General features: G+C 39.9%; 1 protein-coding gene across 2 annotated transcripts in view; it reads left to right on the forward strand.

The window, feature by feature from the left end:
- The first annotated feature begins 301 nt into the window (after nucleotides 1-301).
- ADGRF5 (adhesion G protein-coupled receptor F5) overlaps nucleotides 302-18,692 on the forward strand; it is a 42,593-nt gene continuing 24,202 nt past the window's right edge. The window contains exons 1-6 of one of the 2 annotated variants that reach the window (XM_087716731.1): nucleotides 302-660; nucleotides 12,744-12,864; nucleotides 13,599-13,668; nucleotides 15,144-15,293; nucleotides 16,699-16,878; nucleotides 18,049-18,167. In XM_087716731.1, the coding sequence (XP_087572857.1) occupies nucleotides 12,763-12,864; nucleotides 13,599-13,668; nucleotides 15,144-15,293; nucleotides 16,699-16,878; nucleotides 18,049-18,167 (621 nt within the window). In that variant the 5' untranslated portion in view covers nucleotides 302-660; nucleotides 12,744-12,762. Of the gene's footprint in view, nucleotides 661-12,743; nucleotides 12,869-13,598; nucleotides 13,669-15,143; nucleotides 15,294-16,698; nucleotides 16,879-18,048; nucleotides 18,168-18,692 lie in introns of those variants that run through there. The other variant, XM_087716732.1, reaches the window with a different exon arrangement.

Genomic DNA, 18,692 nt, shown 5'->3' on the forward strand with positions numbered 1-18,692 from the left:
CCGCCCCTCTCCCTTCCTCAGGTCCTGAAAAGCACCCAAAGTCAAGGTCCAAAAGAAAGCCGTGTTGGGTGGGCGATTGTAAAATAGAGGGCAGATGGAGTGATGTCCCTGATAGTTGGAATAATATTCTTGGGGTAGTGGTGGGCAGTCGTAGTCACAACAAAAGGAGCAGAAGTCCGAGAGTCCAAGTTCGTAAACAAAGTAAACAGAGAGAGCCAGATGGTAAAGGGACTTTCCTCCCAATTAGTAGTGCAGTTTTATGAAATTTTAATCAGATATAAACTTCTGTGGTAAAAGAAGGAAGGAGGCTCCGTAGTCGCAGAAGAAAGCAGGGGAGGGTTGCACTGCAAAGAGGCTCTGATCGAGTAGAGCGGATGAACTGAAAGATTTTGATCCGCTGTTGGGAAGGGCAGATTCTTTCTGGTGCAAGTGGCATCAGGAAACTCAGTGTTCTTGCTTTAGGGATAGTGACATTCAGTTTCTTCCATTGTTTAGATTTGTTGTCTAAGCAGCAACGCCCCATTCAGTTTCACGAGCAGGCTATATTTGATGCAACTTCCTTTCAATCTGCAGCAAAACAAGGATCACAGCAGTGAACAGGAGAAGGAATATACAATCACCCCAGCTTTTTTAGAAGAACTGTCCAGGACAAGCTGGCAGGTAAGAACGGAAGTATAGAATTTGTGTATGTACTTAATTTAATTTGTGAAGAAATGAAATTTAAAATAGACTGTCCTTGTTGTAACTTTGCTCTGGTTAGCTCAGGCAAGAATGTGACAAGTTTGAGCAGGAAATAAAGAATGGATTAGGAATTTGTAGGAGGTATGCACCTTAAGAGTCTTCACTCAGGAAATCAAGTTTGCAGATAGCTAAGTGGCTGACATTTGAGGACAAATCAGTAAAGCATATCTCTTCAAAAACATCCAAAAATCAAAGTTACACTGGAAACCAATCATCTGATATAGATACTTTAGAAAAAGAGCTAGATTAGGAACAAAGTAATATTTTTGACCCTTTCGTTGAATCTGAAACTTGATTGCAACTTTTGATTTTTTTTAAAAAGGGACTTTGCTATTCCCGGTGTCCGCATGTGTTTTAAAACTCCAAAATATTTCCAAGTTTTACTGTATTTGGTGCTGCCTTTGAAATTATTGCTTTGATTGTGTTGATCTCTAAAAAATATTGTTATGAGTAGTTCTTGTAGAACGTTGCAATCTAATTCAGTGTTTTTCAACCTTTTTTGTGCAAAGGCACACTTTTTTCATGAAAAAAATCACGAGGCACACCACCATTAGAAAATGTTAAAAAATTTTAACTCTGTGCCTATATTGACTATATATAAAGTGTTTTTCCCACGGCACACCTTACACTATGTCACAGCACACTATTGTGCCGCAGCACAGTGGTTGAAAAACACTGATCTAATTTACTCATAGGTAATAGTGGACTTTCCTCCCAATTAGTAGTTCAGTTTTATCAAATTTTAAAGAGATATAAGCTTCTTTGGTTTTAATGGACGTAACTCACAATGATTAACTATGCTTCAAAGTGCAGCTGGAATAATGCATACAACTGTAGATTAAATAACTAAAAATTACATGATGACTAAAAAATGTTCACCCTAAGCAGCAAAACATTCCTAAGGATTTAGATATTGTTATAGAAATCCAGATGCTTTGCACTGAGTGTGTTGATTGACAGACAGATAGATAGATAAAAAGACCGCATGTTTTTTCTAGTCTCTGTGAGTCAAAGATAGAGTTTTGTTGATGTTCAATGACCATAGTTTCTAATCATATTTTGATGGCCATGTTGCCTTTCCTCCGCCCCTGTAAAATAATTCAGTTGCACAGGCCTAGATTCTAGATGAAAATTATCTGTATTTTTATTGCAAGAAAAAAAATGAAAACAATGACTGGGATGGGAACCCCAGTTATTACTTTCATACTTTATTGACATCCATTCACTTGCACAATTGGTTAACAACTGGGTAAAGACATATGACTATTTGGATTAAAAGGTTAACATTGTGTGAGACACTGGGAAGTTAATCAGGTAAAACTAGAGGAAATGTGACTTATCAGAAAAATTTCCTATTTCCTTTTGAGAAGCATGCCTTTCATTTTAGATGCATAATGCCTAAATGTAATAGCTTTGCAGCTCCCAGTCTGCTTCCTGAGTGTTTGAGGGCAATAGCTTTTTGCTACTCTGCATACTTAAACTGAGGTGACTCTCAGTACAAGATGTGAAAAATCATGGAAATAGGAATAAAAAGAAGACTCTGAAGTGGTAACTTTTGACAATACCAGAGACAGAACAGTATTAAGCATATCTGTGAATTAGCTTTCTCCTTCCAAAATGGCAAATCAGATGCCTATGTGAAGGCTACAAGACCAGAGGTGGTATTCGGCCAGTTCAGAGAACTAGTAGCAGAAATTTTGAGTAGTTCGGAGAACCGGCAAATAGGCCCTGCCCCTGCTGCCTCCCAGCCTCCCAGCTTATCTTCTTCTGTTGCCCTGCACAGGAGAAAGGAGTTGGAAAGCAGGTTAGTGCGGTGGGGAGAGAATGGGGATTTTGCAGAATCCTTCTGCCCCTCCCACAAAGCCACACCACACCCACAAAGCCACGCCCACAGAACCAGTAGTAAAAAAAATTGAACCTCACCACTGTACAAGACCAATGACATTCTCCTATTCCTGAACTAATGGAAACCAGATACTTACTAATTTCCGTACTGGGGTTCATAGCTGAAAAATTCATGAATTTACATTTGAAAGCTACTTTAAATAAAGTTCCAGATTCTGTAAACACTTACGAAAGAACAAGTATGTGACTGTACTCTTTTCCTGACTTCACCTCATTCATCTGAGGCACAAGGAACTCTGGTGGCCCACTGAGCATCATGCAGCCCGTTGCAACTAGTTTATCAGCTGCATACCTTTCCTGAACAGGGTGGCCTGTCTGTGGTGGTTGTGCTCTGACAACATTTAGTATACCAATGCCCCACAACCTTTTGGGCACCATGGACTAGTTCTATAGACAGAGGTTTTTCTATGGACTAGAGTGGATGTAATTTCATGTGATGCCTGCATCACATGGATGAGACTTCGCTAGTTTGCATGGCCTAGTTACTGGCATGCTGCAGACCAATGCCGGTCCACCAATTGGAGGTTGGGGATCCCTATTATATATATTTCTGCAAGGACTTTACCTAGATTTGTTCCTGAAGATGATATAGAGGCTGGATTGATGATTGAAGAATCCTTTAGATGGTTTGGACTTTCATATAAGTAACACTTTTTCTACCCCAATATTAAGATCTATGATGTAGGCAGGGAACTCACCTCAAGGCCTCATGACTGGGCAAAATGCATTATCTGAAAAGGGAAACAAAGCTTTTTCTTTTGAAATACAATGGTTTGAGAAAGCCCTTCTCCCCCAGCACCAGATTGGCCCACACTGTTGTTCAGCAGTTCCAGCTGAATATTTGGTTTTCTCTTTGAGCATTTGTTGAATGTCCCTTGGGAAAATCTTTGTGTTTATATTGTACTAACTGTTTTACTCCTGAACAGTTTTACACCCAATTTTTATTGTGTTGTAAGTATGCAAATCTTATCCCATCCTCAAAAGCTCCCATCTTTGAACACGATGGTTCTCCTTTTTGCATCATTTTCGTTTTCATAACGCTGTTTCCAACAGAGCACAGACCAGGACATAGCCAAAGATCAGTTTGTTCCAAACTTACCTAAGACAATACAAGAGGGTAGACGTCTTTGGGGTGATGCTCTGTTTTCTATAAAAGTCAAACCTTTCAGCTCCTCTGTGCATGGCTCCCATTTGTTCCTGCGTGGAGAAAGGCAGGTCTGCTGTGTCTTGTGTCTTACCCTTTCGTTAGTTGATCTTCACCTTTCTTTATCTGACTAATTGTGCATTTGGAGCAGATGCTATTGAAGAGAAAATTATATCTGTCATCTACTTCGTCACAATTACATCTTTTCATAACATTATGATTTCTTACGTTAAGTCATCACTATTTTATAAATGTACTAAACACCTATTCAGTATTCCTATAGTACCCTTGATATTATTGTTGTAAGCTGCCCAGAGTTATGATCTAAGGTGGGCAGCCATACAAATCTATAAACAAAGAAGCAAGCAAACAAAAGCCAGCTGGGAATATGCTATGTATCATTTTCCCCTTGAAGATGGAAATGAAAAGAGGATCAGACATCAACTGCATTTTAGTTTAAAGCTCTGGATGGCTTTTTCTAGGAGTGTATTTTAACAAGCATGGGAAGAAGATGGAATGCTTAGGCATCCAACATGGCCACAAGGCAACTTTCTGTTTCAAGTCCTTAAGCACCACTTCCTTCCAGGAAAAAGACAAACCATGGAAAACATCCTTTTAAGGCTTATCCAGACAAAACTACTTATTAATCCTCTATGACTTGTAAGCCATAGTGTAGTAGTCAAGCCATGAGGTGACTTGTCTGATCTCTGAGCATGAGCAACTTTGAAGGGCAGAAATGTATACCAATTTAAGAGATTAAAGAAGCAATTAAGAAAGAGATTAAAGAAGAAAATTATAATTGGTAGGGTGACTGGCACAGGTAGGCTGTCAGCACTAAAAAAATACATAGAAGAGAAACTAGCAGTACCATGACTGATGATGAAAGAAATTAAAACAACAAAAGCAATATCAAATATATGGAAGGAGGCATGTATAATAATACAAAAAGGGAATGACCTGAAGAAACCTCAAACATATAAACCAAATTCTTTTTGAATATTGATTTCAAGATTTACACCGTTATATTAGCTGAGTGTATGAGGAAATACATTCCCAAAATTATACACAGGGATCAGATTGTTTTATAAAAAGGAAAATAGCACCTTTTTCATAAATGCACCAGAATTTATCAACATTGGGAGAGAAAAAACAACTACAGTACTATTTCTACAGAAAAAAACTTTTGACAATTTGGAATGATCTTTTTTTTTTAATTTGGAGGTTTTAAACAAAATATATCCCAGAAAAGAATTCAAAACTTGGAACGAGAGTACATGCCAACAATAAACTACGAAGGTTTATTTAAACAAGAACCCTAACTGAAAACTTTTCAATTAGTGTCCACTTGTATTGGTATTTGTAATTGTTCTGCTGAAAAAGATCTGGAAAGATAAATATGCAATTTGGATCAAAATCCAAGGCAAGGAATACAGGATGAAAAGTTATACAGATGATGTGGTATTAACAATTGTAAAACCACAAAGCTCTATACAATAAAACTACTCATATATTTTCTTTGATTTTCCAGATGCAAAATCAATGAAAAAAAAAGCCCACAACAAAATAATAAAGCATCTAACTTCCAAAGGAAAAAATATAAAAAAGTGGCCAATTGTAGAAGAACAATGAATGAATGGTGAAATGTATAGAACTTTACATGACAGGATGCAGTAAAGATGTATTTCAATAACAACGAATTATGGAAGGAAATAAAGTAAGATCTTGAAAGGCAGAAAAACTTAGAATTTTACTGGTTAAAAATGACTGTATTACCCAATATAAACTTTTCAATTCAAATATTAGCAATTCAAGTCCCAAATTAAAATATGGCAAGATTAGCAAAGAACAATTAATATAATTACATGGAGTTGGAAAAAAGGAGACAAGAGTAAATTTCAAAGTTTTGCAAGACGTAAAAAAGAGATGGTATAGTTTTTCCCAATCTCAGATTATATAATAATAATAATAATAATAATAATAAACTGTCTATAATTAAAAACAGAATGGATAAATTTCCCCAAAAGCAGAATATCAACTATAAAAGGAGCAGGTTTTGTGGATGTATTTATGTATATATGTATGTATGTAAAAGAAAGTCTGTTAACATTTGGTAGGATACATACTACCATTTCACCACTAGCATCACTATCAAATCCTTTTTATTTCAAAGACAGTTACAATAAGAAAGATTTGGTAACATATGGCAATATGATACATCTTCTAATTTATGTTAGATTACTCTACAAACTTTCTATCCAATATTTGTGTTTATAATTTCAACATATCTTTCTTTTTTCTCTTTTTTCTTTTTTTATATGAATACTATCTTTAAAAAATGGGAATAGTCAAATAATGAAATCTCAGTCGGAGGCAGAAATGTACAGGTAGTCCTTGACTTGCAACCATTCATTTAGTAATATTCCAAGTTATACCAGCACTGAAAAAAGTGACATGATTGTAAGTTTTTCTCACTTACAACCATTGCAGTATTCCCATGGACCGCTGGCAACTGACATGTATTTATCACATTGCAGTGTCCTGAGTCATGTGCTCACTTTAGGTGACCTTCTGCAAGCAAAGTCAATGGGGAAACCAGATTCACTTACTAATTGTGTTACTAATTTCACAACTGCAACGATTCACTTAACTACTGTGGCAAGAAAAGTTCTAAAATGGGAGAAAACTCACTTAACAACTATTGCTTAGCAACATAAATTGTGGGCATAATTGTGGTCATAAGTTGAGGACTACCTGTAATTTGAGTAAGTGCCTCTCCCTTGTTCAGTAACCTGATAGTAGAAGTAGTATTAGCATTCATAATTCTGGCATACTGGTCTGATCTACCTTGAAAAGCTGATACCAATCATGCATGTTTTAATGTGCTTTCCCCTTCAGCCTCCAACAGCTTCACTCAGTAGGCCAAGGATAGGGTTATAAAGCTAGCCTAGGTATCATCAGCATGCTCACCCATTAGCTCACCCAGCAGCTTTATCTGGATGTTAAACCAGAGAGGATAAAATAACAAACTGTAAAACACTCTGCTAAGTAAAGGCCCAATGTAAGACCTTTCCCAGCCAATCAACAGTGCCTGGAACCATCCCAGCTGAAGGAAGAGAACCAGCACAATAAAGTGTCACCTACACCCTATCCCTGAAACTGTCCTGTTTCAGGCCACAAACTCACATAGTTGCTAGGTGAGGAAAGCAACTTACTTAAGTCTGAGTTGAGAAAGAAGAAAATGTAATCAACAAAGCTTCTTGGTAAGAAAGCTTTCCTGAGTGGTTTTGCTTTCAAAAAAAGCACATTGAAAAGTAGTCAGATCCAGTCCAAATTTCAGAGAGCCAAGTCAGAGTCAGAGATTCACAAGAATGATACACCAGAGCAGGAAATCAGATAGTTGCTTCTAATGGAGAAATGTGTTAGTGTTATATCTGAACTCAGGTTGCAGCCAACTGTCTTTAAGAGAATTACTCCCTTTCTTGGCAAGGAGCCTCATTGAGCTTCTTTGCTCTGCTGTCTGCTCTACTTGCCAACTATGAAAGTTTGGAGACCGTATATCATCAACTGTCTGCTCCAGCTGTTCTGATAGTGTCCGAGTATGATCAGCTTCAGGTTATTCCTGACTTAGTGTCTCCTGAGGATAACATTCCACTGGTTCAGCTGGAATAGCTTCTTCAGAGTCTGAGTCCTGGGCCATGACAAAAACTGATCCAGAAGAATACCATGGTTGATGGTATTGAAAGCTACTGGGATATCAAGGATGTGTACACTTCTTTCAATTTTGTCTACCATCCAAAAATTTGATCAATGCCGTTGCTTTCCATTCTCAGGCCTGGATCCAGATTGAACAGAGTCCAGAAAATTTCTTCATTCAGAATCCTCCGAAGTTGCTGTGCAGGGGTGGGTTCCTGCTAGTTCCTGCCAAATCTACAGTGCCATTTAGAACCGGTTCCAGCTCCCTCCCCCCCCCCTCATCTGCACATCATCAAGATGAAGAGTGAGAGGAGGAATTCTGGGAGTTGAAATCCACAAGTCTTAAATCTGACAAGTCTGAACACCCCTGGGGTTTTTTCCTAAAGGGTTAAGGGTGCAAGGGTCTTGTAACTTGATAGCTTTAAGACTTGGACACTTCAATGCCAGAGTTCCTGAGCCAACATGACTGGAGGAGGAATTCTGGGAGTTGAAGTCTACAAGTCTTAAAGCTGTCAAATTTGAACACCCCTGGGATTTCTTTTCCTAAAAGGTTAGGGTGCAACGGTCTTGTAACTTGACAGCTTTAAGACTTGTGTGCTTCAAATGCCAGAGTTTCTGAGCCAATATTTTGGTTGGTAAGCAAGAGCATTGTTAAGTGAGTTTCACCACATTTTACAAGTTGGCCACGACCACCAAGTCACATGACTGCCAAGCCACTCCCGCCCAGTCACATGGCCGGCAAGCCACTCTCACCCAGTCACATGTCTGGCAAACCACTCCCACAAAGCAGGCCACACCTACAGAAGAGGTTCTAAAAAATTTTGAAACCCACCACTGTTGCTGTGCAGCCAACTTCTCAACAACCTTTCCTAAAAACAAAAGAAAAGAGGACAAAAATGTGCCAAACTGTCTACCATTGGCTTCTTAAGGGCTGAACCACAGGTGGTATTCAGCAGGTTCTGACCAATTCTGGAGAACCGGTAGTGGAAATTTTGAGTAGTTTGGAGAACCGATAAATACCATCTCTGACTGGCTCCACTTCCATCTATTCTCTGCCTCCCGAGTCCCAGCTGATCAGGAGGAAATGGGGATTTTGCAGTAACCTTCCCCTGGAGTGGAGAGAGAATGGAGATTTTACAGTATCCTTCCCCTGCCACGCCCACCAAGCCATGCCCACCAAGCCACGCCCACAGAACCGGTAGTAAAAAAAATTGAATCCCACCACTGGGCTGACCACTGCCTGTTTAAAAGGAGGAAGAATCAGGCCCTTCACTCATGGAAGAATTCAATCACATGTCACATCCCGAGTGGTCTTATCAAGGCAGGTTGGGCATCTACTATATAGCTCCCAGGCAGGAGGATCCCATCTGCTTCCTCAGCTCCAAAAGGACCCAATTTCTCCTGGATAACTAAGCAAGACTATAACTAACTAAGCAAGAAGTATCTCCACTGAACCTACTCCAAGACAGGAATCTAGCTGGGAGCAGATCCGATTTTGTGATTTTGTGTCCAACAGAAGCCAGGCATATTCTTAGCCATAAAAGCCACTAGTTGACCTTTGCTACCATATTCTCTTCAAATAATTGTTTGATGGAGAAAAAAGAGGCTCAAAATATCATGCATTGAGCTCCAATGGCAAAAGCAGGCAATAATAAACATATAATAAATAAATATAGCAAATACAAGGCATTTCAAAACAACAAAGGAGAGTTTCCTATCTCATAGAAAATAGGGAATGGTGTTGACTGTTAGGAAGTTACTTAGGGACTTGGGCCAGTAGTTTATTAATTAACCTTCCCAGCAGGGTTGTACTGAGGATAAATTGGACAATTGTGTGTATTATTTAGTTGCCCTAAAGTTGAAAGGTTTGGGTAAAACAACAAGTTAATAAAAAGTGATTGTATTCATGTTGTTACCTAAGCCAGGATTTGCTTTATTTGGATTTGCTTTATTTGGTTTTGCCTTACTGTGTTGCATGCAAGATATGAATAGTTGAAATATGGAGGTGCTTGCATTTTAATAATCACAGAAAATGTTTGACTATTGAATAATCTGAAACATGCATGTAGAAGGTGGTATGAAAGACAAGTGAGCATTCTTTTTCTGTGAATAAAAAACTTGTCAGGAAACTTCAGAAGCAATCTGGTAGTATTTTTTAAGAGTAATACATTTTATTGTAAGGCGCAAGCTTTCAAGAGCTACAGCTCAGTTCATCACACGCATGGAGTGACTTAAGTGATGTAGGATTTAAATATATTGTGATGAAGTGGAGGGGGAAGAGAGAATAGTTATGCAGATGAAGATAACAATAGCAATAACAGTTAGACTTATGTACCACTTCATAGGGCTTTCAGCCCTCTCTAAGCGGTTTACAAAGTCAGCATATCGCCCCCACAGTCTGTGTCCTCATTTCACTCACCTCGGAAAGATGGAAAGCTGAGTCAACTTTGAGCCGGTGAGATTAGAACCGCTGAATTGCAGATAACAGTCAACTGAAGTGGCCTGCAGTACTGCACCCTAACCACTGCACCACCTCTGCTCTGATTTCAGAACAGACCTCATGTTCCTTACAATTATCAAATATAATGTGCTACAAATCTTATGTGTGTATTTGTTGAGGCCCATACTGATGTTGTTGATGTATAGTAGATGGGGAGGCAGAATAGACATTTGGGGTTTTGGCAGTCTGGTTCCCATGTTGGTGTACCATATTTTTCGGAGTATAAGACACACCAGAGTATAAAATGTACCTTAATTTTGGGGGAGGAAATCAGGAAAAAATATTTCTGCCTCTTTCCCAGCAGCATCCATCAGTATTCATCTGGCTAACATCTTTGCTGCCTCAGTTGGAGCCTGATTCCCAAAGCTACCTGGGGAACTGCAATGAAAGCCTTTTCAATGAAAGAGTTTTGGGGCTGCAGTGTCCCCTCCCCGATTCCAAAAAGGGCGCGTGCAGAGACCAAACAAGTGCATCGTGTTTCAGGTGGCAGGCAGCTATAGCACGCGCTGCCACCTGAAAATGCTTTCCTTCCCAGTTCCCCAGTGCACATCGCAGAGCCACGCACCCTCCTCCTCTTCTACAGACTCACCGCCTGTTTTCTCCTGGCCAGCACTGTCAGATGGGGGAGGCAGGGAGAAAAGCGAGAGGGCAGTGCAGTCGGGTAAAGATGCAGAAGCTGGGCGTGGACACAGGGTAGGCAGATTAGAGGCAGCTGGCCGATTGCCAGCTTAGTGGCTTGGCTGCTGGCCACCTGGAATGTGCAGGCAGCAAAGGAAACCCGCGTCATGGCTCTATTAAGATGCCCATTTCACGATGGGGTACAATTTGGTGTTGGCAGGTGGGACATGGAATGGGGTGGCCTGGCAGCCACTTCTTAGAACCCACATCCTTAAGTGTCGTTGCCAGCGACCATGGTTTCGCATCCCCTCCCCCGGATAACAGCCGACAGGAGAGGAGAGGCAGCGCGCCAGACGAAGTTTCACCATCCCCACCCCAACAAGTGAGGTGGAGGGGAGAGTCCAGCAGCGCCCAGGGCCCTTCTTCGCCACTGGCAGGGATGCCAGGCACCCCATTCGTGGTGGGGCACAATTTGGGGTGGCAGGTGGGGCAGAAGATGGGGTGCCCGGCATCCCTGCCAGGGGCAAAGAAGTACCCCTGGTGCTACTGGACTCTCCCCTCCCCTCGCTTGTTGGGGCTACCTCTAATCTGCCTGCCCTGTGTGTGCACCCAGCTTCTGTGCCTTTGCCCAACTGTGCTGCCCTCTCGCTTTTCTCCCTGCCTCTCCCAGCGGACAGTGCTGGCCAGGAGAAAACAGGTAGTGAGACTGTAGAAGAGGAGGAGGGCGCATGACTCTGCGATGTGCACTGAGGAACTGGGAAGGAAAGCATTTTCAGATGGCGCATGCTGGAATTGCCTGCCACCTGAAACACGATACACTTGTTTGGCCTCTGCATACCCCCTTTTTGGAATCAGGGAGGGGACCCTGCAGCCCAAAAATGCTTTCATTGAAAAGGCTTTCATCACAGTTCCCCAAGCAGCTTCAGGAATCAGGCGCCATGTGAAAGTGAGGATTCCTGCCGCATGGAACCCCCTGAAAATGCGATGCGCGGAGCGGGTGGGTGGAGCTACATTCGGAGTATAAGACGCACCCAGATTTTCACCCTCTTTTGGGGGGTAAAAAGATGTGTCTTATACTCTGACAAATACGGTAGTTGTCCTGTTGTTTCTTGTTGCATGTGACAATTTGCTTCAAATTGGGGTATTGACTGTATGCAAATAAGGACCTGCCAGCCAGTGGCTCCAAAAGTGAAATAACATTGTCCACTGGAGCCTAAATATATATAAATAATGCATTTGAATGACTTGAGTTGTAGATGAAAGCCAATGATGTTCTATTGTTCCATGTTGGTGGTCTGTCTTCTAATAAGTCCTTCCTGAGACTCAGTCTGTCTTTACTGATTTGCTCAGGAAGAGTATATGTTATACCTAAGTGATCAGTCAGTTAGTTTATTTTGGTTACTGACCAGCAAAGCAGATCTAATCTATATACCTGGAAGTTAGCACGAGTTTATTAAAAGATATTTGGGCATGAGATTACTAATCTAACAGAAGAAAAAGCTTTAAGAAAAAGGCACTCATATACCAAAGAGAAGCTGGCATCAGCTGAACAGGATAGGTTTATTTGAGGGATTGATTTCTGATCTGGTCAGTTCCAAGCCACCTTCAGTTAGGAATCCAGAAAAATGCTAGATTGGATACAGGAGGCGGAAGAGGATTTAATATTTAGATATGCTGAAAGAAACATTAGAGGACAAAAGATGTTACTGATGCTCTTTGGAATCAGAGGGAATTTATTTGCAGACCAATAATTGCTATGCATTGCAACTGAACAACTTGCACAAGCGGTTCTCAACTTACAACCACAATTATGCCTAACATTTCTGTTGCTAAGCAACAGTTGTTGTATGTTTTCCTCCATTTTACGACTTTTTTTCAACAATCATTAAGTGAATCACTGTAGTTAAGTTAGTCATCTGGCTTCTTCATTGACATTACTTGTCAGAAGATTGCAAAAGATGATCACATGTCCTCAGAACACTGCAACGTTATAAATACACACCAGATGCTAAGCATCCAAATTTTGATCATGTGACTTAACTTTTAAAAAGTAAGTTTAATTTCTCTGGGTTGACTTTGAGTAAAGAACAAAGTGTTTCTTTTTTTATGAACATAAATAAAACTTGTTTTCCTTTGGTGCAGCAACAAAACACAGGAAATAATGTTTGTTTGGAGGATAGCCGTGTTCAGCGCTCTCATGAGGGTGTACACCTCTTCCCAGATTTCATGGGACTTCATCTTGGACACCTTCATCTATTCATCTGTGAGTACGTATAATGTTCATACTTGCTTTGGCTGCGGATCAGATGTTACATATGACGTAGTAACTTGGAATTCTGAGAATCTATAGTTCTGAACTATCTAGGGACTACAATAAGAGAAAGTGGCATGTGAGTCTCCAAGGAGCAGTCTTGGATATCGCAGTTCAGCAGCACCTTGATTTTATGTCTTTCCAAACACTGTGTGGATCACACTGTCAATAGGGAATGCTGGAAGCTCTAATTGCTGGAGGTAGCAAATTCTCAAAAGTGGAACTTTCTTTTGAGAATTTGCTACCTTCAACAAGTATAGTTTTGCAGGATCCAATCTGGGTTAATCACTTGGACCAGAGCTTCCGAGCTTTTGGACTCAGGCTGGTGCCCATCTTCAGGGAACTCATTTCTAGCCTAGGGAGGGAGGGAGAGAGAGAGAGAGAGAGGGAGAGGGAGAGGGAGAGGGAGAGGGAGAGAGAGAAGTTCCCTGAGGCTGGGCTCGGAAGACAAAACCTCTGGTCCTGATGACCAGCCCAGATTGGGTCCTGTAACTTTATTCTGGGACACGTATATTCACCTTCATTCATTTACTATTATGTAAATGTGGTCTCCAGACAGTTGAGTCATTAGGTAGTTGAAATTCCTGCTGGTTGATTCACCAGGAATGAATATTTATGGTTTTCTTGAAAACCCTCACCCAATGTATAAATCTTTTTTTATAAAGAGGAAAATGCCTATCTTTCAGATTCATAACAAGTGGGGCGAAATAGAGGACAACACCGCACAACTAGAGTTACACAGACAAAAGCGTGAAGGTAGGTGGATATCTTTTAATGTCTTTTGCTAACCAATAGTAACTTCATCTTCGGATACACATCAATTTGAACAATCGCTTTGCTTTGGTAAATAATCTGATTTCTGCGCCTGACAACTCTGCGCCTGACAACTCTGTTTTTAACAGTGTGATCATAAAGTAAAATGTCACTTGACCATGCCTGACTTATGACATCAGTTCCAACTGCAGTTGTGAAGCCAATCTGGTGCAATTGTTAAGCACAATGTTATATACTGATAGAGGAGAATATTTGTAGCTCAGGGTTGAAATGAGGGGTTCTTGGTGTCCTCTGAGCTTGCTTGTTTTCTTGCAGATGTTTTCTTAATAGGAAGAGATGGGATGTCAATTTTGATGGGCATATCAATGTTTGCAATGTTAAAGCACATTGGTAAGAGAGCTTGCCCATTCACAAAAGGATGGCAATAGAGTATAGTCAGTCTCAAGAAAACTGGGAAGAACATCCCAAAGTCATCAAGTAAGATGTCACTGGGATCATTGGGCATCACACTGGGGGATGCAGAGATAGGATGCAGTGTAGCTCAAAAGCACCAATGCTTGTTGTGGTAAACATACAGTATAATGTATTAAATGGAGTCCTCAAGTTACAGTTGCAATTGGGACCAGGACTGCCCTCACTAAGTAAGGGGGCCATAAAGTACAATGTCACATGACTACACCACTTAGCAATAGCAATCCAGGCAGTCCTGGTTGTTGTTGCAACCTAATATGTGTGAGCCATTAAGTGGGGAATGTAGGAAGTTCCAGGTAAGGAATGTGGGGGGTGGGTAGAGAGGTCCTGGGAGCTGATGTGTGTGTGCATGTGTGCAATTGTAGGGAAGCCATTGAAAGAGGACTTGGCGTGCTTGTAATTGCAGAGGTGCTGGGTGAATGCATTTGTGCAATTGCAGGGAGACCAGGGTGTGTGTGCGTGTGCGTGTGTGTGTGTGTTTGCACAATCACAGAAAGACCGAGGAAAGAGGGCACAAGCAGAATTTGCAGCTGATCTAATCTTTTGGGTGAGTGTAGGGGATGATGTTCCAAAGGATAGGAACCATGATAAAAAAGACTCTCTTCTTGGATCCTGGACAAGATCTATAACATGTCAATCTTGATGGGATGGGTAGATGTAACCTGTGAGGAGTGGTCTCTCAAATAACCCAGCCTCATGCCATGGATTTATTACCACCACTTTGAATTCAACCTGGAAGCATATTGGCAACCAGTGTAGCTTCTGGAACAGAGGTAAACAAGCACTGATTGAAAAATGCATGTATTTTCTTACATTTCTGCATTCTGTACTAGATGAAACTTGCAAGGTAGTTGACAAGATTGTGAGAGACTCCTGGGCCTGAGATTTTCTGACATGGACGGTCATTGAGAAAAAGATAGCAGGACATGGCTGAGTCACTCTTATTACATAATTAATTATGACAGATCATTTTTCTCCCTTGTTAGGCATGTCGCCAGAATACACGATTGCTGTTGAGATAAACTTTGTAGACACCTCACTCCAGGAGGACCTCAGAAGGTTTTTCAAAAACCTTAGTCTCCCAGTTTCAGTCCCACATTCAGATATAAGCATTTCACAAATTAATATTACTACTGGTAAGTAGTCTTTTACCATTTGCCTTTATCAACATTTGCTTTTCTATGTTTAATTTAAGGGTGTGTGTGTGTGTGTGTGTGTGTGTGTGTGTGTGTGTGTGTGTGTGTAAAAATAAGTAGCTGGCTCAAAGATCAAAGATCTCTCTCCCTCCCTCCTCTCTCTCTCTCTCCCTCCCTCCCTCCCTCTCTCTCTCTCTCTCTCTCTCTCTCTCTCTCTCTCTCCTGACAAATTTGGGGTTGAAGTACTTCTAAAGTATTTATCTTTGAACCAGGGTTGCTAGATCTGTGGTACAAAACTAAACCAGCAGTTCTTAATTATTTAATCTCAGTACCCCTTTACATTCTTAAAAAGTTATTGAGGATACCAAACAGTTTTGCTTTGTTGGGTTTATTTATTCATTTAAAAATGACAATAATAAACCCATTACATGTTAACTAATTTTAACCCTAAATCTGAGTTATTCTGAAAACACACATATTTATATCCTAAACATGCTACCTTAAAAAACCCTAACAAATATGAGAAAACACAAGTACATATGAGGACTTCATCACTTGTCATGTAGCCCCTAAAAAACTGCAGTCTACATTTATGAGAATAGGAATGGAAAACTTAAATAATATTTTAGTATCATTATAAAAATAGTTTTATAGAATTTTCATATCTCCCCCCTTGAAAAGGTCCCAAAGACCAAGAGTCCACAGAGAACCATTGATTTAAGCAACCACTAAATGTTAGCTCATTTTACCTTTGCTGGCATCTCACAATTTTGGCCCCTGTCCAGGAGCCAAGGGAAAGACTGTCTGTTCAGGAATAGCTATCAAGAGACTTATCTATTCTTTAAAAACAAAACAAAACACTTTCTATAAACATTTGCTAATGCTTGACAGCTCTTCTAATATGAAGAAAGGGAAAGTCTGCTGGGAACACAAGAGCCTCTTTACGGTATAAGGTGGCTCTTTGCAGTTCAACCTAATGGAATTAACTGCTCTCGTGTTCCAGGAAGTTGTAAGCACATTTTGTCCACTTAGTTCCTTTCTCCTTTAATGTCCTGATCAGAGGTTGGAGGGTGAATTTCTTTTGGAAGTCATAAAAGGACTCAGAACTAAAATGTATTAGGGAGAATTAAGATAGGCAGGAATATTTCTAAAATATTTCTAAAAGATTAGCAGTACTTCCTGCAACAGATAAAATTCTATAAAATAATCTGATTTATCAAAAGTTCATATATCTTCAAGTGGCCAAAGTTGAGAAATACTGGATTAGGATCTTGGATATTCAACCTGTCAAGTTTGTATAAGGTTTGAATTGGGCATATAGAGTAAACATAATCAATGAGATGGATAACATCAGCAAGATGCAATGATTTAGATCTTTCTCTCCCTCCCTCTTTTCTCACATTAGTGTGCAACTCAGCTGGCACTAATCTTTCTCATTGTTTCTGTGAACCTGATTATGAATGGTCTGACGAGATCTGTAAAGCATATCCTGTCTGCCATAGTACTACAACTGCAGTGGGAAAGAGCTGCAACTGTATTGCACAGCTTCCTGCTCAAGGGACCTTTTGTCAACTTCAATCAGAAGGTAAGAGAAGGTAGCAAATGGGGATGAATGGTGGTTTATGGGCAACAGCAATTCATTCGTCAAAAAATAACTTTTCATGGGTAATCTGCCAAGATGGAAGCTTAAATTATTTTCAAATCAGAAAATTCTGGTTTTTACATGCTCTAGGATAGCAGCTCATAGCCTTTTCAGCCTATATTTTACACCACTGCTATTTTCCAATTTTTCACTTTCTGGATCTGTCAAATGTCATCTAAATAATGTTTGACTTCTATAATTTATGCAATCAAACAAAATACTGGAATTTCAGATCAGAAATCTGATTCAGATCTTTTAACTTCATGCTATGATTTGCAAAATTTGAAAAGCCATTTTGCAGCTGCATTCATTATATTTTTATTTGACTTTGCCTAAATCCCCAATGTGGGGTGACTATGCACTGTTTGGTGCTTGCGGTGCTACCTCTAATTGTATTGGTTTAGAATATTTTGATTTTGAAAATTGAGTGGGAAGCTAGCTTGTAGCAAATCAAAGCATGGATCTCAAGCATGCTCAAGCATTTCTCATGGCTATGCTCCCAACACAGAAACTGGAGGTATTCTTAGAAATAAAATAAGAGGATGGGTGGCTGCAATCTTCTGGTAAATGGGTTCTTTGTGAATAACCGTATCCACCACCACAACCATGGTGGGAAAGTGCCTATGACATTTGATCAACATTCTAAATATGTCTGCTGATCTCCAAGCATGGCAACCTTAGCTTGGTCTTTCTTGCACATAATTGGCACTACCTAAAAGTTATCTTTTCACAAAAGAGCCCCTTCTTGGTCATTTCATATTGTTTGTGTTCTGTTCCCATCCTCCATATTTATTAGTTATTTTTCATTTGATTTCTTGTTTTAAACTTTTGTTATATTACTGCTCCCACTCCAGTCCCATGATTTCCCCCTCTCTATTGTCAGTATTGTTTCATTTGCTCACACTGCCAGATTTCAGATTATTATTCCCATCTCCTCTTCTCCATGTCCTCCTGCAAGCGCCAATAAAACAATATATAACTAAATTAATGCAAATTTTAAATGAATGAACTATTAAACCTTTAGCCAAGACTGAATTTTATGATTAAAAGATACTTTATTTTCAAATCTCTATTTCAGCTAATAAGATGATTTCTCTTCTTTTTTTACTGCAGATATTCCTTCAGTGCTCATAACAAACATGTCTGTCCGACTTGATATGCCCTTCAAGAATGATCTATGGGATTCATCCTCTGCCTTGTTCAAACAATACAAACATGATCTTGAGACGGCAGTAAGTCTGGTTCTTCAGCTAAAACCTGACCAAGATATTTTGAAACTCTTATTATTTAGCTGAAAATGGTTTCTTTTGAAGGTGTCTAGATATTTTATGTGATTAAAACAAATGCAAGTCCCATTTTATTAATCTGGATGTAATCTAAAACCACTAAGCTCAGGGTACTGCCAATGACTTGCGTCTTTGTAGTCTTTTTAGTGCTTCAGCTAAACTCTTAACTGAAGCCAGCCAAATAAGCTTTCTGTAGGCCTTTCATATGGCACGTTTTCACTTCATGTCCATTTACAATCTATACTGTTACAAAAGAATTTGAAACTGGCCTTGGATTATCTTCATTTCTAGTGGCTCAGAACAGGCAATAAGCCAATGTGTTCTCTTTCCAGATGACCAATAGGAGGATTAAAAATTGTTATTGAAATAGCCCTGAAGTGCCACAGCTCCTGAAGCAACAAACATTGGCTTTCTTCCACAACACTATTGGTTGTTGGGTTTTTATTATTGTAAGTGTATATAACTATACTG

Source organism: Thamnophis sirtalis, unplaced genomic scaffold, assembly GCF_051295495.1.
Source record: "Thamnophis sirtalis isolate CommonGarterSnake01/CBP01778 unplaced genomic scaffold, rThaSir2_p1.2 scaffold_5, whole genome shotgun sequence".
NCBI lineage: Eukaryota > Metazoa > Chordata > Lepidosauria > Squamata > Natricidae > Thamnophis > Thamnophis sirtalis.